At 35.7% G+C, this 23,928-nt stretch overlaps 1 protein-coding gene across 1 annotated transcript; it reads right to left on the reverse strand.

The window, feature by feature from the left end:
• Positions 1-849: 849 nt before the first annotated feature.
• Positions 850-22,229, reverse strand: LOC113226324. Its single transcript, XM_026458909.1, has 9 exons — positions 22,204-22,229; positions 21,644-21,763; positions 19,641-19,773; positions 16,661-16,768; positions 16,108-16,526; positions 6,596-6,698; positions 6,125-6,220; positions 2,581-2,736; positions 850-900 (listed from the first exon to the last, which is right to left on the reverse strand). The coding sequence occupies exons 1-9, from the start codon at positions 22,227-22,229 to the stop codon at positions 850-852; spliced, it is 1,212 nt and encodes a 403-aa protein (XP_026314694.1).
• Positions 22,230-23,928: the final 1,699 nt, after the last annotated feature.

Below are 23,928 nucleotides of genomic sequence, written 5' to 3' on the forward strand. Positions count from 1 at the left end.
AATTTGTGATTTCAGCTCAAACGGGAGTTGATATTTAGAAGTGACATAACGCCCATTTGCCTGAAGAGTTGCCAGGAAAAGATGGCCCTTATGTCGTCTCTATTTCTGGTTATATACTCGATGCTTCATTCGCATCATGCGTCTTATTAAATTCGTTGATTACCACTAATTTGACAGTAATGGTTTCGAACAGATGTTCGACGGAGAACAAAAGTACAGGTCACTCCAGATACAAACAAGTATGCCCTCAATGTACAACAATCGCAATTGGGAATTTTTGAACTATTTTTGTAGATATTCTATAAGAATGCAATTAAAACATGTTCTAAAAAAATTGCTCGATTTATTCTAAAATTATTAAAAAAAACGGTTATACATACGACACATATTTACTTAAAATTATTGCCTGTAATCATTGACTTTCAAATAAATGGACGTCGGGTCTAATACAAAAAACCACGAAAAAAATGTCCCAAGTCAACCTATCTAAACGTAGTGACATGTAAAGGAATATGAAAAAGCTAAAACGTTGAATTTAAATTGTAATGTCATCGCAGTACTGTCTAATTTTGCTTGCTTCGCTGTCAGTCAAACAAACGAAGACTAAAGCGTGAATGACGCTCTGTATACGATTTTAACGCCCTATAAGTTCGGACACTTTTTAGCGCGGACCCGACGTCCATATAATTGTAAGTCAATGCCTGTAATCTATAGAATACTAACTGCTTTCGTATTTCATAAGCTACCAAATAAATGCAAAAGATATGATATACGCAAATAACTTTCCTTAACTTCGTTCCGCCAGCTCGAGTCCTGCGAAATTTCTCAATATTTTATGTGTTCACATGTTCACATACCCGATTTCAGCATCACGTAATACGAGAAGGTTGATTTGATTATCTAGAATATTCAAGTCATATTATAACTTAGTATTCTTTAAAAAGCTAGTGAAAACAATATAGTTGAAGGATAAGGGGTAATGTCTAATGCTGTTTTCATTATTGACACTGTTGCCTATTTGTTTTAAATAGAGGCAAAAGAGGACAATACTACGCTAATAAAGCCGTTATAACCCAATACTGTATATATAATAATAATAGATCTGCAACAAGCACATGGAGAAAGTCGTAAGATCTGCTGGCTCTATTGGGAGGGCGGTAGCCATGTTGAGGCAACAGTCGCTGGTTCGAGCAAAATCACGTTGAAGGAATTTTGCAATGTTTGTTCGATCTTGTATTAATAATAATATAGGGAAACTGTATACATACATAACTGCCTCTGTGGCCGAACGGTTACCATGCCGTACTGCCACGCAGAGGTCCCAGGTTCGATTCCCGGGCCGGGAGAAATATTTGTATGGCCTACATTTATTTCTCTCGTGAGTTTGGGTGTAATTTGTGGTTGTGTATGTGTGTGTGTCCATGGCACCCGCGACACAGGGTTACCCTAGTGCGGGGCTGTGATGAGTAAGTGTGCGTTTTTTAAAAAAAATAGGGAAAGAAATTAAAAAGCCTTTAGACTCGTAACTTGAACGTGTTTTATCGTAGTTTTTTTTAATAGACAATTAATAACTATTTTTAAGTTTAACAAACTAGCGGACCTTACAAATATTTCTATATGCTTTTTGAAGATCTTCGTCTTTGGTTTTTAACGACTTTTTTACCATCTGTGAGAAATCTGTCTTCACTGAGCCCGGAACCTTTACAGCTACCAGCAGCTGACCAGAGATATCGCTTTAATTGTAATTTTGAACTTTAAGTTCACCGCAATAATATTCAATTATTTTTGTATTCTAGTTCGTTTCGTGGCTTAGGTGGCGTAGCGTCTGGCACTGTTTGCTAGATGACGTAGGTTTGACTTTAGACGGATCAAAGGTTTTTTCCTAAGTGTTGGATCTTTGTTGTAATTATAATTACTGAACTATATCAAAAAGGATGTGTTGCTGCTACTCGCGCACAGGCACCTTATTATGAAAAAATGATTGGTTAGAGTAATATAAAATGTAATAGAACGGAGGCAGCTTGAAAATTGACACTTCTCCACACGATACGTTGCGTCGGCGTTACTACGTATAAATTAGGATTACATGCCACATAGTGCTTTGAAATGACGCACGGCGAAAGAACGCGCCGGACAAGGGGACAGGAGATGAAGCGGGGACTGGTGCTGTGGTGAGTTAGCAAGAGCGGCCTTACGTAGCGACTCCGCATATAAAGGAATATGCTAAGAAAATTAACTAAGAAAAGCAGAGTTTGCGAAGTCTAGTACGAGAAGAAAAGGCATCGAGTCGTCTGTGGTTGGTTAAAGACAAGGAATGAAATGGAATAATTGAGTGCTTTTGTCAATCAAATACAACAACAACAGACAACACAGTCTCAGGTGCCAACTATAAGTGCAACCGCAGATGTACTCGCAGCCTACGCCTACTAACTAGATGTGGCTTATTTTTATATAGTTTTATTTCAAGTCATGAAAATCAGACTTTAGCACTCTTTGACAAAATAGCGAGAACAACACTATAGACAAATTTGTGATGCAGTAAAAAAATTAATAAACTCTTCATAACCGAGGAACACTTACTGATATCATTGGGCTTACACCGGCACTAAGTCCTCCCATCGCTTTAAACACCAATGGCGGCTGAACTCTTCCTAATAACATGATGATCATCTTCTGGTTCGATACAGACATATTCTCCCATGGCAAATAGTACACGAGAGCTGCTAAGCCGTCGCTCTGTTAAAGAATAAACGCCTTTAGTCCAATCGAAATAAGGTTTTGAGGTCGCATGAAAGATAGCTAAAAAGTTTTTGTTCTTTTCTTTCATTTTTCATTTGGGACTCTAGATACCGGTATGTATAGCAAGTGGCACAAATAATTTTTCGTTGTTGTGGCATCAAAATTAAATATTGGACCACCTAAACTTATCTTCCATGCACGCTGCGTACGCTTTTTTTTATGATACCAAGTACAGGGACGAATAAGTCGTGTGCATGGTGGAAAGCGACACGCCTGTCCATAACAGTTGCAGTGCCACTTAGGGCTTTAAACCTCAAAGATTTGACGGGCACTCCCATTGCGCCCGTCACCCTGAGATATAAGTTGACAAGTCCAATGTGCCTGTAATTTCACCAGTACCTTTACCCTTCAAAACCGGAAAGCGGTAATGCTCACATTACTGCTTGGCGGCAGAAACAGGTAAGGTATATAATAGGTAATAGGTGAGATAATTTGCTTATAGTTTTAGACTAATATTATAGAATAACTAATTTCATGAACAATTGTATACCCGTATACAGTGTTTGTGCTCCTCTATTTTCATTCTGACTAAACTGTACCATCACAGTCTTGAAATTTGTAACTAGTATGGAGTTATTAGGTTTTTGCGATTGTTACACATTCAAAAATCTATATCTAGTACATTAACCTGAGGATGTGTAATAATAGTAAGAAGTGTATTCCAACTCGAAAAAAAGACTCGCTGAATCTGAGTCGTTTTTTCGAGTCGGTTCGAGAGGTCTATATTGGTTTGGGATCAGGCCATGGTCCAGTATTTTAGATAGTACAAAACAGTACAGAATACATTCATTCCCTAGTTTGCCACTCTTAGAGGTGGAATATTTTCTTCAAATTTAAATGGAACTACATCTGAGGTACTGCCTCAGCTATCGCATAACATATCTACACAAAAAAAGAGAAAAAAAAAACAAAAAACATAAGTCGAATTGCGAACCTCCAACTTTTTATTGAAGTGGGTTAAAAGTTGAGTGGTTCCGTTACTCTAGTGCTAATTAGTGTGAGTGTCTGGCACATTATTATTATTGTTATCTATTTTTTTTTACTAGAAATTCATAATACAAATAATTAGTGGTTGATTATAAAGTTGTTATTCGTTATTTAATTTTACAAACTTGAAAATATAATTAGTCCATTCGTACGTTATCTATGGTGGGCGTCAGACGTTGACTGTGTTTAGAGTTTTTGAATAATAATTAAGCTGTTTGAACTTGTTTAACATCGGAGGGTCTGAGGCAAAACCGTGTAAATTGCAATAAGTGTACAAACATTCGTGAAATTAGTTATTTTCCTCTTAATTATATGGTATACTTCTGTGTACTTTTGAATGGTATATTATATTGGGTTAGATGATATGATCACATGGACGCGTTCTTGAGTGACTGGCCGAAGACTGCTGCGGATAGAGAGAGTTGGAATTCCGAAAATATAGTACATCTAGTATAGTACACCTCCTTGTGAAAGAGTTCGTATAATGAAGCAGTAATGTGGACACTACTGCATTTCGGTTACGAAGGGTATTTTTATATAATACTAAGTTACGGGACGAACAAGTCGTGCTCCTGATGGCATGCTACATGCCAATTACAATGCCACTCGGAGCTTAAAATCGTAAATATCTGAGGGTCACTGCCACTGCGCCTGTCACTCTGAGACAAGTAAGTAAGTTGACAAGTGCCATGTGGCTGTAATTTCACCAGCACTCTTACCCTTCAAAACCGGAACGCAGTAATGCTTACATTACTGCTTGGCGGCAGAAATAGGTAAAGTGGCAGTATTTACCTGGACAAACTCTTTCACAAGGAGGCTTACTGCTGTTAAAAGTAAATAAAGCGGGTGAAGATGCTGATGAAATTACAGGCACCTAGGATTTATCAACTTTATGGTTCAAGATTGCAAGCGCAAGGGCAATCTTGAAAGGTAGGCGTGTCGACTACCATCAGAGACATTTCTTGAAATTGACAGCAAATACTACACAAAATAAGTGTAAAACGAAATTTCGCACTATCATTTGATCGGCAAGATGCGTAGCTTGTATAATTCGACTATGTGGTTTGTCGTACCAAGGAAAAGATGTCTACGTCGTAGCAACGTCGTAGCAGTAATGTGAGCATTACTACGTTCCAGTTTTAAGGGTGATTATGAAATTACAGGCACAAGGGACTTGTCAACTTATGTCTCAGTGTGATGGGCGCAGTGGCAGTGCCCCTGAGGTTTTTGCGATTAACAATCACCTGGTATTATAAAAAAATAAGTAGATATCAGTGGGCAGTGCTCTTCGCGCAATGAAGCAATTGAATCTAACTAAAAAAGTATTCATGGATAAGTCTGAGGCCAAATCTAACTACGAGTACATAGCCTTTGTAACGAACAGATAGGTTGGGGATATTTTAATTGAACAGACCCACAGTAGTCTATGGCGACGACCTTGAACGCTCTGGAGGTTGTAGTAACAAACCTGTCAGCTATTTAGCTATCTGTTTTAATTCTGTAAGCATTTGTATTTTTGGTCATTTCGGCAGCCCATTGCATGCAATTTATGTACGACTGTCCTGTATACAGAATATTACGGATCCCTATGCATTTATTCACAACATCACACACGGAGATCGCATTGACGCGTGACTCAACGATGTGACGGCTATGTGTGACGCTGTATTTAGCGCCATATATGAACTAAAATCTGTTCTATGCTAAAGTTTAGTCGATAGTCGCTGCGATAGGCTTCACTATGTGAGAACCACCTATCTCTTAGTTTTACGCGACCTTATCTAGTCACAGTTAATAAAGGTAGAGGAATATACTTTTGCCTATTGTAAATAGTTTCCATTGTTTGCTAAATTTTCTTGTGTTACATTTTTATGTAAAATTTAGAGAATAATTAATTAGATAGAGTGGGTGCTCGACCAAATGACATGTTTGGGCCAACTAGGGTAAACAAATTTTTTTAAGGTGATGGATTCAAAATGGAGGCCCGAAAAAAGTGGTACAATCCAGGTGAAATTTAGCATGCGGCCACACACATATAGGGGGCTCGCTGGCAAACATCGACAGGGAATTTTTTTCATCAAAACCAGCAAGTTAACAGTGTTAAATAACGTAGCCACGTTGAGGCGACAGACGCTGGTTCGAATCTCCTTTGTGTTTGTCCGGTCTTTGCAGCAAAAGTAGCATCAAACAGACATTTCACAAATTTAAAAACAACACCAGTAAATTAATTAGTCAGTATAGTTACCTAATTGTAATAAGAATCATGTATCGTAATCCAAAGCTTGAGGTATCCTAGTCTACTCACGAAAAATTCAATCTACATTCCTGTCAAAGTTACCTGTCTTCTTATTTCTTCAAGTACGAGCGACATGAGAATAAGGCACCCGACATAAACCACAAACATCAGCCCGTATATCACCAGGCTCCCTTTGTCCTAAAACAAGATATAAAAAACCTTATAACATTATTTTGTATGGTCAAGGTTCCTGTAAAGAAACATTTAGTGTAGTTTTTTTTGAAGCGGTTACTCAAGTTCTTTGTTAATGTAACGTTTAATGATTTTGAACGTTCTTCCATATATATAATGTGATTTGAACTTTCTTCCATAGAAAATCTCAATATAAAAATCATTACCATTCCCATTCCCTTCATAACCGGAAAGCGGTAATACTCACATTATTGCTTGGCGGTAAATAGGTAAGGTGGCAGTACTTTCTTAGACGAACTCTTGCACAAGTTATTTATTACCACTTTACAACGTTTATATTATATAATCAAGATATAACGTGAAAAAGAAACACGTATTTACCCCAACCATTACTTGATACATAAGAAGGCTGTCCGCAATCAAATTATAAAAGTAATTCGCTGTCACGTTCAGCCCAAACGCGTTCTCCATTTCTCTGAAAATGCTGAAATAATTTTACTACTAAATAACTTTGTATCATCTACATGATTTATTTTATTAAATTATACCTATTTTCAATTCTTTTGTTCTCCGGTACAATGAAATAGCATTAAAAAAAGGTTAAATCGATTACTATAGTAATGGATTTAACTTTTTGAAACCTACCTGGATCTTTAGTATTATTGCATCAAAATTTTATTGAAATCGATTAACGAAACGTGGGCGATACCATCTAATTTGCCACGCTTAGAGATTGATTTTTTTTTTTATTTGATAGAGAATACTAGTGAGGTACCCCCTTTCCAATAAAATAATATAAAAATAATAAAAAAAATAAAAAAAATAATAATAAAAAAATAATATAAATACAGTCTAATTGAGAACCTCCCCCTTTTTTGAAAGTCGGTTTAATAAATGAAAACTTTTTATAATAAATAGTAATTAAATCGAATAACTATAAAGAAGAATTCCTTTGATCTGCCTGAACTTGTATCCACGGTGAGGCAACAGGTTCTGGTTGGTTAAAAAGGATTTTTTCTTTATGTTTGTTCCATCTTTATTCTAATGGCGTTTTTTCACAAAAAAACATATGATTATAAGTAGTAGAATAAACATCTTAATATTTTCTTCTCTTCTTTTTTCGTTCTTTTAATCTGTCACGGTTTCAGGTCTTCCTATTTATTGTTTCTCTACATATACTCTATATACTCTCGTTGTATACTCTATACGTGTTCAAAGGAAGTAGTGCCCCGTAAAATAAGAAACTACATAAGTTCATCCAATCCAGACACAAGGTCTATAACATCATTGAGTCATAACCGTTGAAACTTTTTACGTTTAAAATAAAATAGAAAAATATGTTATAATACACCCCTCGTGGAAGAATGGCATAATATTTTTCTGTATCTAATGGAGCAATAAACATTTTTGACGTAACTCCACATATGCCATTCTTCCATGAGGGGTGCGAATGTGGTTTTTTGAAACAAAACCTCGGAACACACATCTTGCTACTCTAGCAGAAATGTGCTTAATGGACATACGTGGTTATTTGAACAGTGTTGGTTTATCATCTAAGTGCAATGGGAAAACGTTTCAAATAGCTGCATGTTCCTATGACTTTAGTTTCTAAGGTACAGGTCATGAGCACATCAAGCTTGACACTTTATACTTTGGACCGTTCTTATCGTAAGCGGCATAGATTTGGATTTAAGTCTTAAGTGTCAAGCTTGACGTCCCTGTACAATTGTGAATGTTTGGTTACAATATCTCAGCGGTGAACAGAGATGGGTAAGTGTCAGGGTTTTAACCCGGTTAACGCCGGGTTTAAATCGGTAAAATACCATTAACGCCCAAAATCAAGGGCAAAAACGATTTATAACTAAATATTTGTTGTAAATCGAACTTTATTCAAATGGTTCAGATGTTTATTGCTTTCTGGTCTAGACGATTCGATTTGCCTTTCTATTGAATTCATTCGCTTGAAAATCGCATTGCAATAAATCAATACAAAAAATCGTTAGATCGTATGCACTTGAATCGATCTTCATAAAAATTGAATCATAATGTGCATCTTTAGCAGTAAACATTCACAGGATTGCAATGTAGGTATTGTGTGTAGTCTCTTTTTCGTACATTAATATTAAGCAGAAATGTCAGCATTACTGTGTTCCGGTTTTGAAGGGTAAGGGTTCTGGTGAAATTACAGGCACATGAGACTTGTCAACTTATGTCTCAGGGTGACGGGCGCAGTGGCAGTGCCCCTCAGATCTTTGCGATTTGAAGCTCTGAGTGGCACTGCAACTGTTATGGGCAGACGTGTAGCTTACCATCAGGCGCACGATTTGTTCGTCCCGTCACTTGATATCATAAAAAAAATATTATAAAAGATAATGACAATAATAATAACAACTCACACATTCAACATAGACAACCACGAATTACACCTAAACCGACGAGAGAAATATATGTAGGCCATACAAAATAATATTTCTCCCGGCCCGGGAATCGAACCTGGGACCTCTGCGTGGCAGTCCGGCCTGGTAATCGTTCGGCCACTGAGGCAGTTATTATAGGTTATAATAGATTCACAGTTATTTTGCAGTTATAGGAGATTTTTATAATATATTATATTATACTAAATATCGTATTCGCCGTTTCTGCCCACGATCTTGGGCATCAATGGATTAAAACCTGATTAAAAACTGTGGGTAAAAACCCAATTAAAACAGGTTGATTGAGTTTTAACCCATCCGTTACGGTGAATGAAAACTTCGTGATGTAACCATTCGACCTTTGGAAAATCTGACCAATCCCCTTTTCTCAGACGAGATGCATACCAGCTATTTATCGAAAAAAATATTAGAATTTTTTTCAAATACATTGTAACTTCTGTTCTGATCGTGATCTCCTGTAAAAATGTATTTATTGACTATGTATGATTATTTCTCTCAAATGATGATAATTGTTTCTACGTACTCATACACTGCCAAATCACACTCATAGTTTTTCTTCTTCTAATTTAAGAGCTAAAGTCTTGTCGGTGGAGTAACTTAATTTACCCATCGATTTACTCTCGTAAATTATATTTGCAAAAATTTTAACATTCATTATATTATGAAACAGATTTGTTAAGCTCTTTCTACACAATGACAAATTTCATTAAGAAGGTTAACCCTTACGAGTATATCAAAACGTAAATGTTTCATGCAGTACGTACTTTACTAGGTACTTTCTTCGCGAACTTGTCACTTAATGTTAATCAAGTAAAATACAGGGTTAATTAAATTTCTGTGCAACCGAGAAGTTGATAAAGTATTTGATGACAAAGAATGGTACAGATCCCTTACATACCAGTCGGTTAGCAGTAGAGCCTCTTGTGGAAGAGTTCGTCCAAGAAAGTAATGCCACTATTCCTATTTCTAATGTAATGGGAACATTATCTATTTCTAATGGAAAAGAAAACTCGTGTCCAAGATTTCTCCTAAAGCCCCTATAAAGACCCTTAGGTTTAAATCGCCTCTGTGCGTACCTTTGGCCACTTCGAACTTTCTGCGGAATGCATGTCTCTTGCATGCGAACAGCTTTAATGTATTTTCCAAGTAGGTTGATATTAACCTTTTTAACACTAGTATTGCGTAGTAACTATACATGTATAGATAGTTACTAATCATATAGTTATAATTTGCTCATTAATCAACTTAATGTGTGTCTATCGGTGAGGTATAATTAGCTCTAGCCATTACTATTTAAGTTTTTATCCTGTAAGATAACCGTTAGTCTTCCAATAAGTTGAAATAAAAATAAAAAATGCATCGTTCCGGTTTTGAAGGATGAGGGTGCTGGTAAAACTACAAGTACATCGGATTTGTCAGCTTTACGTCTCAAGGTGACGAGCAGCAGTGCCTGCACAGCAACTGACATACTATATAAGTAGACGTGTCTCTTACTACCAGGCGAAAGTCTAAAGCGTAGGCCACACCGCGAACGAAGCTAGGTAACTTAGCTCAAGTAGTTGCATGCAGAGCTAAGATAAAAAAATACGTAGTAAGTAGTGACTATGGATACGTGAGGGGGTGAAGGGAGACAGAAGGGTGACATATTTTACATAGCTAGCGGGATCTTTGGGTTAGTTTAGTTAGCTCGGTTAGCTTAGTTCGCAGTGTAAACTGAAGCATGAAAACGATGCTCTGGATACGTTGGCATGTGACGTTGTTACGATGCGACCTCCTCCATCATCATCCTGCCTTTTTATTACCTTTGCTCTGATTCCTGGCCACTTATTTTCAAATTTTGAATCGTTCTTTAATTCCTCCGCCTCGTCCTTCTCACTTTGTTTCGTCCCGTCGTCACTTTCTCGTCTTCACCGCTAATTTTGATCCGTTTACCAGTGTCCATTTTATATCATATGCCTATTTAATACCACTAAAATCTAGTAGTATTTGTAAAATACTGCCCTGTTTCGCGGTAAGTTTAATCTCACAATTTATAGTATATAAGTAGATTGTTTTTAATGCTGTACTTGTTTTTATACCATTTTTTGTCACAGCCCGTTGTTTCACATTTATCGAATACAATAAATTTATGTTATGTGACCGAGTAATCTATTTTATTACTCCCTATTGGTGGTTTACAACTTTTTCAAGCTGAGCTAAGTTAGCTAAGCTTTGTTCGCGGTGTGGCCTGCGCTTTATTCATCCCGTTAGTTAATATTAGGGAAAAAACAAAAAGAAATATGATTTGTGGGGAGGTAGATAAATATATTGCGATGTTTTTTGAGATTATTTCAGCTGGCATGTGAGGTATATGGTTGACTGACTGACATTGACAGACTAGCGGACGCAGACTTTTTTTAAATTAATTATAAATGAAATGAAAATACAAATATACGCGATTTAATTCCGGAAAAATAGTTTAATTTCCTATAAATGAAATAATTAAATTTCGAAGGAAAAAAAAAGACTCGTATAATGAAGCCTTCACCTGGATCACCTGTCTCATTATTTCAACGAGTGCCCTCTTTTCTCGACTTTTATGATTATTTACAACTGAGTTCATAGTTACACGTCAAAAGAAAATTTAATATAAATTAATGTTGATTTTAAAAGATTTATTGAATGTCACGAAGTTTGACCATCATGATACTAAAATGTTGTTGTTAAATTACTCAAGTAGTTTCTTACAATTATTCATACAAAGACAGAATACTTAGAACCCGGCTGGTTCGAACCAACGTCTTCTGACGCTATGCCAACTAAGCCACGGAACGAACTAGTGGACCTTAAGTATTTTTGTATGTACTCGCAGACTTTTGTTTTTGGTTTTTAATTATTAAAAATTTTCTGTAAATCTTCAAAAATAAATTAAACATATATTATGAAAATTTAGCTGTCTGATTTTGTTTTAAAGTATCAACTTTTACAAACATATTTTTCATACATGAAATTCGAGAATAGTAATTTAAATCTGAACTAATGCATTTTTGAAACATATAAAGATAAATTTGTCATTGAATTAACTAACTTAACCCTTGACGCTGAAATCAGTTATTATGTTTGAAACCTTTGTCTGTGTCTTTGTGTGTCTGTCTGTCTATATCCATCGATCTACGCCAAACAGATGAAGTGATCCGAAAGCGGTTTTTTATACTACCTCAGCTCGAAATAATTTTTCCCATAGGTACTAATACGGTTTATTTTGCTTGGGTCGAGTGGCACGGACATTGGCTTTATTTCAGAATTTATTTTTTTTACTAACGGAACTAAAGCCATTTGATAAATATATCGACACATCCGTAGAACAAAGATCTATGTGCAAGACTACTTGTTCTCAGGACAAAGTACATTTCGTTCGTTCCTTCTTCGCTGTGGATGTCAGATCGACCGTTGTTCGATTTTGTATTTCCGAAACGAAATAAGGTACATACATTGTCGAAACACCTTTTCATAGGCCTTAGTTTGAATAAATAAATTATGCTCGTAACGTACTTATTCTCTTGTCGCTGTATAATCACATCGGACTCTGTTCTTCGGATGAGTCGATTTATTGTATTGTATACGTGTTCTATTTAGTTTAGTTGATATAAAAACAATCATTGGTATATGTAAAGTACTTGCTGAATACAACAGTTTTCTTGTAAAATTTCGAGGCAAGTTCGTGTTTTTTTTTTTTTTTCTATCGTGAAAGTTTTTAAGAATCGTATTTTCACACCGTATAGTAATCAGAATATATCCTCAATTTTACTATATATTTTTTTTAAGTGGTTGATTCAACACTGTTGTGCGGAACCAACCAAGGCCATTTGAGGTTGTATAGACTGTTATAGACCATCATCTTCTTTTCCTGTCAGTCGCAGTTATAAAATAATGAATGTTTATATTTCTTTCACTTGTTCGATCGACTTGAAATTTATAGAATAGAATAGAATACATTTATTACATAACACCACAACACAATGATAAACAGTAAAAAATAAAAAGTAAAAAAAAAGAAAAATAAAACAGAACTAAATTAAAACAAACAGAAAATGAATAACAAAAAAGAAAACTAAATAAAATTAATTGAAAATAAAATCTTAGCAATAAATAATTAAGCGACCACAAAGCTGGTCAACACTATTGTTGTACTAAGTAGATGTCATGTGTGCGGCTGTGGTGTATGTAATAGGATCCACTCAGCTAATGTCACCGCCGGGACAAGGCTGTGACGCTGATTTTCAGTGGACCCTAAGTATTTGGTGTATAGGTAATTGAAATCCGATTTCATTTCCATGGTAACCTTTATCTGATGCTGTAACAAGAACAGTCTGCAGACTACCAAACTCCTCAACTGCTTACAGCAGAACTATCACGTTTGGGCTCATTGAATTGGATTGGACGAAAATAGAATTTACAAGGTATGGAATAGGCTCATAGTCATTCGAGGGAAAATCTAATATCACGATGCAGAATTGCGATTTCAATGCCATCTAACGGTGCGTGGCGGAACTAATTTGTATTGTTGCATGTTATGTGATTTTGTTACATAATTGTAATTAAAAATTAAATAAATATCAAGCGTATCTGTGTGCTCGATCTTTATATTCGTAATGATAATCAAGAATTATATAATTTAAATTAAAAAATATAAAAAATTAATCGAAATTTTCTTTGTCACCATTGAATTGAGGTCAATGTTCGTCACTGTAGCGTTATATGGCAGTTCTTTTTTATGATACCAAGGGACGGTACGAACAAGTCGTGGGTCTGCTGGTAAGCGACTCGCCTGTCCATAGAAGTTGCAGTGTCACTCAGAGCTTTAAATAAAATGCAAAGATCTGAGGGGCTCTGCCAATGCGCCCGTCACCTTCAAAACCGGCACACAGTAATGGTCACATTGGTACTAGGCGGCAGAAATAGGTAAGATGGCAGTAGTTTCCTGGACGAACTCTTTCACAAGGAGCTCTATTGCTACTTAAAGTAATCGTTAATGGATACTACTCCTACGAACATACCATATTTGTACCATTTATTATTTCATAGCCATTTGTAGCCATCAAAACAAAAATGTTAGTTTTATCTTCCCATTGACAATAGTGACAAAATTGAAAGGTCTGTTTGGTACTCGTGACCCAAAACGGAGCCATCAATAAAGATTTTTCAATTTTATCACCTGTTCTACGCTTATCGACGACATGAAAAAAATGTGATGTTGAATAAGCCTATCTGCACGAAATTACATTCGATTTGGTACATTCGGGTGAAACTTTATTGGTGAGTAAAATTCCAGACTTCCGCCGAGAAGTTCTGAGGCGCGCAGAGAGGCATGGAGAGAGCAACGATTGGAGTTACCCTGCGAGACCGAAAAAGCGATGCTTGGATCCGAAATAGAACCAAAGTTAAATATGTCATGGCGAAGAAAAGGTGGGCGTGTGCGGGGCACATAGCGAGAATGGACGAGAGGCGCTGGACAAGGCGAGTACTTGAGTGGAGACCCAGAGCGGACATCAGAGGGCGCGACAGACCACCGCAGCGCTGGTTGGACGACATCCGATGACACGAAGCTCGGGACTGGACTAGTCGAGGACAAGATCGCCAAGAGTAATTTTTTAAGCTACTGCACGTTCACTACGCGGCGCGCGGGCCTTCCTAAGAAACACGAGCAAGAAACTTTAGGGATTGCTCTTTTTAAATAAACTTAAATGCTATGGAATACATTTTGAATCATAATTGTGTGGAATCTAGACCTGTGTTGTCGTTCCATACATCTTTATGTAATACATGCTCTTCAACTGCCTCCGTGGCCGAACGGTTACCATGCCGGACTGCCACGCAGAGGTCCCAGGTTCGATTCCCGGGCCGGGCGAAATATTTGTGTGACCTACATTTATTTCTCTCGTGAGTTTGGGTGTAATTTGTGGTTGTCTATGTGTGTGTCCATGGCACCCGCGACACAGGGTTTCCCTAATGCGGCGCTATGTTGAGTGTGTGCGTTATTATTATTATTAATTTTTTAATATGGCTTTTCAATTCAAATACTTTTAATGTAAGTTTTATACTTAGGAAATGATAATATTAATACATGCTCCTGAATCTTATTATAAAAACATATACAGTTCCCCACAAAAGAATCGTTTATCTTTGTTAAACGAAATCGTGGTACCATAATTATGATGCCTATGTTGAGTGTGTGCGTTATTTATTTATTTATTTATTTATGAGTTTGGACTAAGTTCTAATGTTTATATTATGGGAATCTTCTTTCTTAATGAAATTATGTATTTTTACGGGCATACAAAATACTTGAGTAAATGTACTGTGATGCCACAGTCATGTTACTTGTCTCCTTAAACTTTTCTTTGAGAGAAACCCGAGAACCTAAACGGTATATACAGCATGAATCGCTCGTTTTTGCAGCGCAAATATGGTGTGTATATCTGCGGAACGTAGTAATACTCGCTTTACTGCTTGGCGGCAGAAATAGGTAAGGTGACAGTACTTCACAAGGAACTCTACGCTACTATAAAATAACTACACTAAGCTCTGAGTGACAATGCAACTTTAATCGGCAGGCGTGTCCCTTAACACGACTCACGAAGGCGCACAACTTGTTCGTCCCGTCATTTGATATAAAAAAAACTAATAATATTATTTTCGAATTTACTGCTCTGCTTTGCTCCACGATTGTAAATAACTGGTTTCACAAATGAATTTTTTTCTTACTCGAATATTTTTTTTAAAAGCCAAATTTTCAAAAGAGTACGGCGGCGCTAAATGGGTTAACTTAGATTTTTTTACAGTCTTTAATAAACAAAATATACCCGTAGACAAATTTAGAGATGAAATAGGTTGAATTATGATAACAAAGTTATTTTAAATCAATGACCACAGAAACCAGAACGTTAAATTTGAAAAAACAATGGCTTAAATCATCTTTGATTTCGATTAAATGTTCTGATATATTATGTAGCCAGCGATTCATTGAACGTTGTTATAATAAAAAATGAAACTATTTTTCCGGATTTAAATCGTGTATATTTGTTTTTTCGAACAAACCAACGTTTCGGGCCCTTTACAGGTCCCATGGTCACGGTTGACACAGTCGCGATGGGACCTGTAAAGGGCCCGAAACATTGGTTTGTTTGAAAAGAAACAAATATACGCGATTTAAATCCGGAAAAATAGTTTCATTTCCTATGTTGTTATAATAATTCAACCATTATCTAGCGTTCCTAGATATATATAAATATGCCCGTGAATATAGTACGATTACACGTCTCTCTTCAAGTGCACGTTTGCTAACGAGAGCATTTAATTTTAAAATTTTTATGCCCGGAGTTAATAAACTTGTTACTGAGAATGTGTTTGTTAACAAAAGTTGCGAAATCGTGTTAATTTCGTCGGTTTTCGGAGTTGAAAATATTTCTCAAGACTTACCTTATAATAAACGAATGATATTTAATAACATCAACAAGCTTCAATCTGACTTCCACATCACTGCATTCGCCCGTGAAACTAGTTTTCAATTTATACTTCAATATGTTAATATGACCAATCAAATGGTACACGAACATGAAGTTTAAAGTATTAAAAATAACAATGATGATACAGCCACTCCATACTAAATACGCGGTGAAGCTATGGTACATGATCCAATGGTTGAAATCATATTCGTAATCGAAAGGAACAACCAAGTAAAGAACTGTTTCGAGGCGCATGGTCTTGTTTCTAATAAGTTCTCTGTTCTTGTAGTTATTCCAACATGTTATGGACATCCAGGCGGCCCAGTCCATCATGAGAAACACCAGGAGGTAATAGAACGTCCAGCGTGTTAAACGTTCTATGATTCGTAGGTTCTGAAAATTCAATTAATATGAATCATTGATTTGTATACTGAGTTTGTAAATCACGGTTGATTTCCATGGTACACTTGTATTACAACTATTGTAAGAATAAAATCATATTCGGTCAGCAAATAAAATAATCTTACATCTTTTACAAACTCGCCTTGATCTTGGTAGTTGTAAATGTGAATGCGCGTCATAAAATCTTTCATTGTCTTTGTGTATACGTCGAATCTTGCAGAAAATACGTTGGTCTGAAATAGTTCCCACATGTCTTAATTGTTGTTGTTGTAAAACCAAAAAAATAAGCTACAAGAAAAATTTCGATCAAGATTTAATCTGAAGCTATAAACGCACCCAATACGAAACACAACTTGTCGTTCCTTACTGACAAAAAACATATAAAGAGATATTTTATCTAAATACCAAGAAAACATTCAGCAAAACTTTAACCCGAAATTATAGTAATTAGAGTAAATAAAAATATTCTAGTACCTAAGGCCAAGCCGAAACACAACATATCGTTGACTATGACGAAGAATATTTGAAGATTGTTGAAGTATTTTGTATATTTATTGTGATTCGAAAGGGATTTAGAAGATTTAAGCCGACGATCTTGAGACGCGTCGTCTTTCTTTCCACCGACATTTTCCTTGTAAATTAGGGTCTATATTTTACAATTATTAAGTAATAATTAAAAGAAATAACGACACAAGTAGAACAAATGAGAATATAAACGACGATGAGGTCGACTTCAGATGCGCAATTGAAGAGACCCTTAAAAACGTCCAGGTCAAAAGTACCAATGATGAAAAAGCCGTGTATGAGAAGATATGTGGAAGAAATAAAAGAGGGTAGAAGTAAGAGTGTAGCGGGTAGAGGTTTACCGTTTCTGCCAGCTCCGAAAATATTGGCGTTATTGCATGACAACAAAATTATAATATGTAAAATTATATTATGTCCGGCCATTTTTTCGAACATGGCGACTGCTTCAAGAGAGTTGTGTACCTTACTTTAGAAAATTGAAGATATTTAACCTAACATCGATGTATAATTACGAGGCCTGTATTTGTGTGAAACAACATCTAAGCGACTTTAATATACTTGTTAGATTTTTGTATTAATAAGTATAACAAACTAGTGGAGTAATATCACATAAAAATAAATTGAATATCAATTCAAAAAAAATTTAAATACAATGAATAACGACATCTCTAGCCGGGGCTGACAGCTGTAAAGGTATCTAACTGGGTGACGAAATATCGTAGATTTCTCATAGATTTCTCATAGAGGCGCTACGGCTAAAAAGTCGTTGAAAAACCAAATAAAAAGATACGACGCAAGCACATAGAAAAATTCGTGAGGTCCGCTGATTCGTTCTGTGACTTAGTTGGTATAGCGTCTGGCACGGTATGCTAGAAGACGTCGGTTCAAATCCGGCCAGATCAAAGGAATATTTTCTGAGTGTTCGATATTTGTATTAATAATTATAACAAACTAGTGGAGTAATTTCACAAAAAATAATTGAATATCAATTCAATAAAACTTTAAACTTCAATATAGTAAAAACTAGATATCCTAGAAATATAATGAATAAAATAGAAATACGGCCCAATAACGCCCTAATTTTGATTTATAACTTCCTATTTTCTGGTTAAATTCCAATTGTCATTGTTTGTTTACGCTATTGTATTAATTTATCTTTGAAAACATGCCACATCAAGAGTGAAATAAGAATTGTGTAAAATATTCACATGCCAAGCCTTGGCGAAATTTACGATCTAATATAATATACTATAGGACCTGCATTGTTACTACATTGTTCAGCTAATAAATATCGTGTATTCTTGTATTCGACGAGTCCAAAGAAACGTAAGCGGTCATTTACACAGAATTTTCTAAGATGAGCAAACGTCCGTGCCACCGCAAGCGCACTTGTCCTTCCAAGGTGAAGTTAAATTATGTGATTGATCAACGACGGCAACTAATAAGTTTACATCCTCTACCATTGCTCTAGGCTATTCGCCTTGTCTTATGTTATTTATATCTGTGTTCGGTTGATTTTCTTGCCGACACAGACTTTATGCTCTATGCAAAAGGGATCCGCGTCGAAAACAAAAGACTGTGGGAGATATTTAGTAACGAGTGGAGGTGGAATAAGGTAATTAATTGGATAAGTAAAGAACTAGAGTAGCTAGAGAGTCCGGAACCGCATACCCGTATCTACACTGAGAAGACAGGTAAGCAAGCAATTTAAGCCCTTCGCTCCTCTTATACTATTACACTAAACATACTTCTAACTTTTATTCCAACTCTTTTACCATTTCTGTGATCAGATTGTGGAATTATCTCCCTGAATCGAATTGACGATCCCCTTCTCTTGATTCCTTCAAATAACCTGTCTAGGATCACTTAACACTTAACTCCTAAGTTTCGTCTTTCCTCTACTATCCTTTCATTTAATAATAATAATTATAACGCACACACTCAACATAGCCCCGCACTAGGGAAACCCTTGTGTCGCGGGTGCTATGGACACACACATAGACAACCATAAATTACACCTAAACTCACGAGAGAAATAAATCATAAATATTTCTCCCGGACCGGGTATCCGTGGCAGTCCGGCATGGTAACCATTAGGCCATGGAGGCAGTCAACTTATTTCCTTTATTTATACTTCATTTTCCTTTTTCCTTTGAAAGTATATAAGCATTTAATATTATTATTTATTTATTGTTATGTATGTATTAATGTTATTAATATTCACCTATAGTATATATACGTAGATACGTATGTATATATTTTTATAATTACTTATTATGTTGTGTACTTATGATGATATTCTTTGTTTGTACCTCTTTTGCTAATCCCAAATGTCTATCCTAAAGGTGCCTTTAAGAAATTGCTACATAGCAATAAGGCCGCCTGTTGCACATTAACTTATTACTACTATTATACTTAAGCTATTGTATTGTGTTTTAATTGTAATTTTATGTGGAATAAAGAATATTTCATTCATTCATTCATTCATTTATTCATTCGTTTGTTCGTTCATTTATTCATTCAATTTAAAGATAAGCCTCCTGGATATATGCCATCATAAACTTATAAGACAATACTTACGTTAACCAAAAATGTGACAGGCATGATAGAAAGCATAATACCTAGCGTTCCGAAAGTCAACTCTTTGTGGTTTAGGAATAAATATACGATCTGTGACACGAATGTGATGGGCGCAGCTTTTATCACCAAGTACCTGTATAAAACAGATTGAAAAAAAAATCGTGAAGTCAGAAAACCGCTAAGAGCGATGCCACTACGCGTTGCGTTGCGTCATCGTTGCGAAGCCTGAGGGATGGCGCTGAGTTGTACTATTATAAATTAGAAGTACATGCCACATGGTGCGTTAAATGGTGAGTGGCGACGTAACGAGTGTGCGTCGGACAAGGGATCAGAAGGTAAACTGGGGAGGGGTGACGCGGTGCGTATTGCGACACCGCCGCAATGCTCGGCACCCGGTGCGTTGAAATCTCGTGCAACGATACGCACCGGCAGCACTCGTATGGCATCGCTCTGAAACGTACTCGGGGTAGAAATTCTTTGCCGTCCAAATTTATTACCAACGTGTTGAAAGAAGGATGGCGAAAGCTGACCCAAAATCAACGAAGTGCTTTTCATGGACTTTGCTTGTATAATTTTACGTTTTAGTTAAAGCCTAGTAATCAATATATTTTTGTATATTTTTAGAAGTCGGAAATAAGGAAATTGCAAAACAATGTCTTTTAGAATAGATGCAAGAGCACAACGCAATTGATTCGTTGGACCATAGATTAGATAACGTTCTTGTACGTACGTTTCGTTTTAAGCATGATTGAATGTTTACCTACCAGAAGTATTGGTTATTTTATAGTACACACTTAAAACATTAAAGCTATAAAATACTTAATCAAATAATCAATTAAACAATATTGACATACAGTAAAAAATAAAACACAATGTGACAAAAATGTTTAGACAATATTTAAACGAGAGTTACGAAAATTAGCAAACGTTTTGACAAGAGGCCTCTTGCCAATGTCAATGTCAAATTGAGATTGAGAACAGTGTGACATTTTTGTCAGATTTCTGCCATTTGAGCAGATTTAATTTTTATTAATTTTCATTGTGACCGAACATGTTAACGTTGTATTAAATGTGGCAGAGTTTGGCAGATTTAGGAATATTCAGCAAGTTCTTTATTATTTTTAAGAGCAAACTGAAAACTTGTTGTTTTGTGCTACTACGAACAAACATCTGTAGCGAAATACAGGACAATGTAATAAACATAACTTATATCAACTATATAACCCCTGCTTCTACAGGCTGTACTCAATTAGCTTCTTTAATGCTTTGATAATTAATCACAAGTATTGATAGGTCACTTTAATGCATGTCGTCAAAAAGATGCCGCCATCCTTCTTTAATTTTATGAAAATATTTTTTTTAAAGTCATTAAAGAGAAAACAGTTAATACAAAAAAGAAGCTAAACAGTAATATAAATTCCTTTGATAGTCGTGAAAACAATAGAAGATTATTATTATTATTATTACTCTTTACAGAGTACTAAAAAAACGGACCTCAAAAGTCTGAGATACCCTCTTTCTAACAAACAAAGAACCATCAAAATCGGCTCACATCGTTATCGCGTAACATACATAAAAAAATACAGACAAATTGAAAACCTCCTTCTTTTTTTGAAGTCGGTTAAAAATAAGACTTAATGTGCTCTGATTTTTATAACGAATTGTTATTCTTTACGCTCATAGGCCGAAATTGACCGAAAGAGTTTGTAATGCGATGTAAAAAGGTAATTACTTAAGTTATATTTATCCTTAGGAAATAAAACTATTTTTCCGGACTACATCTGGTTATTTTAATTTATTTTATGTTAGTTATAACTGGTTGAAGACTATACCACCTCAGTCAACCGTGACCATGGGACCTGTAAAGGGCCCGAAACGCCGGTTTGTTTGAAAAAACAAATATACGCGATTTAAATCCGGAAAAATAGTTTCATATCCTATGTGTAACAATCGCGAAAACCTAAGAACTCGATATACATTTATCCTTTTTAAGACCGACGTACCTGTTACATCGCATAAATAAATTAGGCGTGCTGTATCCCCATAAGGATTTATCTCCAGTTGCAGTGAATGTCATAATTAAGCCCAACACTCGGTAGAATTGCTGCCCCTTTGGGTTTCCACTGAAATGTTAAATTTTGTTAATCTTCGAATTTTTTTAAATAATAATATCTAGTGACGGGACGAATAAGTGGTGCATCTGATAGTAAGCTACACGTCTGTCCATAACAATTGCAGTGTCACTCAGAGTGTTAAAGTGTAAATGTCTGAGGGGAATTGCCACTGTGTCCGTCATCCTGAGATATAAGTTGACAAGTCTCATGTGCTTATAATTTCACCAGCACCCTTATCCCTCTAAATCGGAACACAGTAATATTCACATTACTGCTTGGCTGCAGAAATAGGTAATGTGGCAGTACTTCCCTGGACGAACTTTTACAGATGGCTCTACTACTTCTAGAATAACCAGTTCATAGTGCTGTCCCGTAAGCACGCTCTATAGATGTATCCCGAAGTGATGTAAAGAACAAATCTACAAGTTCAAAATCACAAAAACTCTTACAGAAAATAGTCTTCATGTTTCGCCATGTTAAGATTTAAAGACAACGTTCGGTTAAAGTAAAGCCTTCTTACTGAAATCGTACACCCATGAAATGCAACCTTTATTTATGCGTCATTATGTGAGGCTAGTGATGGCCCTTAGCTTTGTTCGAACCGAATATCTTTTAAAAAAATTAACTTCCCTTTTATTTTAGTCTCATAAGAAAATGTATTATTAAACCGGAGTATTCTCAGCCTCTGTCTGTAGCTCAGTTGGTTAAAGTGTGAGTAGCATGGCAATATACACTGGTTTGAGTCCAGTCAGATCGAAAGAATTTTTCTTTGTTTTGTTCAATATTTGTGTCAATAATGATAATAAACTACTGGATTATTTTCGTTAAAAATATTTAGTACCATGATAAAATTGACATGATTATCATGGTACTAAATATTGTAAAATTAAAATTGTCAACTAACCAAACTCTATAATAACCATCCGTATTAAGTTTTTGTTTAACTGTAGTTTTATTTCAAACCTTGTACTCGTATATTACTAATTTTGAATATCAACAGAAACTCTTAATATAATAGTCTGTCTTTTTTGAAGACGAAGTAAAATGACATTTGCAGGGTTGCCATTTTTCATAAAATTTTAAACAGTCATGTCGTTGTTGTTGACAGTTTTATCGACAGATCGTCAAAAGAAGATAACATTTTGCTAATTGTCTTTGTCTTCTTCATTCTTATTTTGACAGTTGACCTCACAGGTTGGCCTAATAGTATCGAAATCAATTTCTATTCATATAGATTTTACCAGGAACAGGCGGATTTGAATATAGATATATTAAGCGCCCTTTACATAGGCACAATATCATGCGCGATTGAACGCTCGTGTTGGAAGGAAAAGGAAAGAATTGCGCACGTCAGTCGCGCACTCCAATACGCGCCAGATTTACGCGGTCTATCTTGCGTTATTAGCCATATTAGCAATCGAGCGCGAAAGAACGTGTGCTTGAAAAAATTCAAACCGGTTGCGCACTACTGCGCGATCGCGCGCGATAGAGTGACTGGTGTAAAGGGGGCTAACGAATTTGAAATGAAAACACTATAAAATATATCTCCTTTTTATACTTTTAATAGACATAGTTCTAGATACAGTATATATAGGTATGTATGAGTTATATATACTTATAAGTATAAAAATAATCAAGTAATAAAATATATGATAATAACAATAAAAGTGCGCTTGCAATCAGCTAATAATTGCAGTCTGTAGACTGCAATCACTAGTTGTTTGCAAGCGGACTACACTTTTGCGCAATTAAAGGAATTCTACTCCATCTTCAACAAAGGCAGACTACAGAAGCGTATACACGAGTATAATTATTTCATTATACTTTGTAAAGACGTCTGTCAAGTTTAATATTCTTAATGTAAATGACATTTATATAAATTAACTGTGTCGCCAGTGTAAGAAAATTAATCTCCTTAATCCGGTACACAGATGTTTTGCTTTGCGGAGAAAGTACATAGAGAAATGTCTACTCATACCTATTCTGTATAAACAAAGGACTGTGACACTAATTAAATTACGATGAGAGTATTTATGGTTCCTACGTAATAGATACATCACTCTCATACAAAATCGAAATACTTGCCTACTACATCAGATTAATGATACTAGGCGCTCACTACGAGGAAAAAGGAACCAAAATACGCGCACAGAGAGGTGAATATAACGTTGCCT

The sequence above is a fragment of the Hyposmocoma kahamanoa genome, unplaced genomic scaffold, assembly GCF_003589595.1.
Source record: "Hyposmocoma kahamanoa isolate Upper Pololo Valley unplaced genomic scaffold, ASM358959v1 190, whole genome shotgun sequence".
NCBI classification, from domain to species: domain Eukaryota; kingdom Metazoa; phylum Arthropoda; class Insecta; order Lepidoptera; family Cosmopterigidae; genus Hyposmocoma; species Hyposmocoma kahamanoa.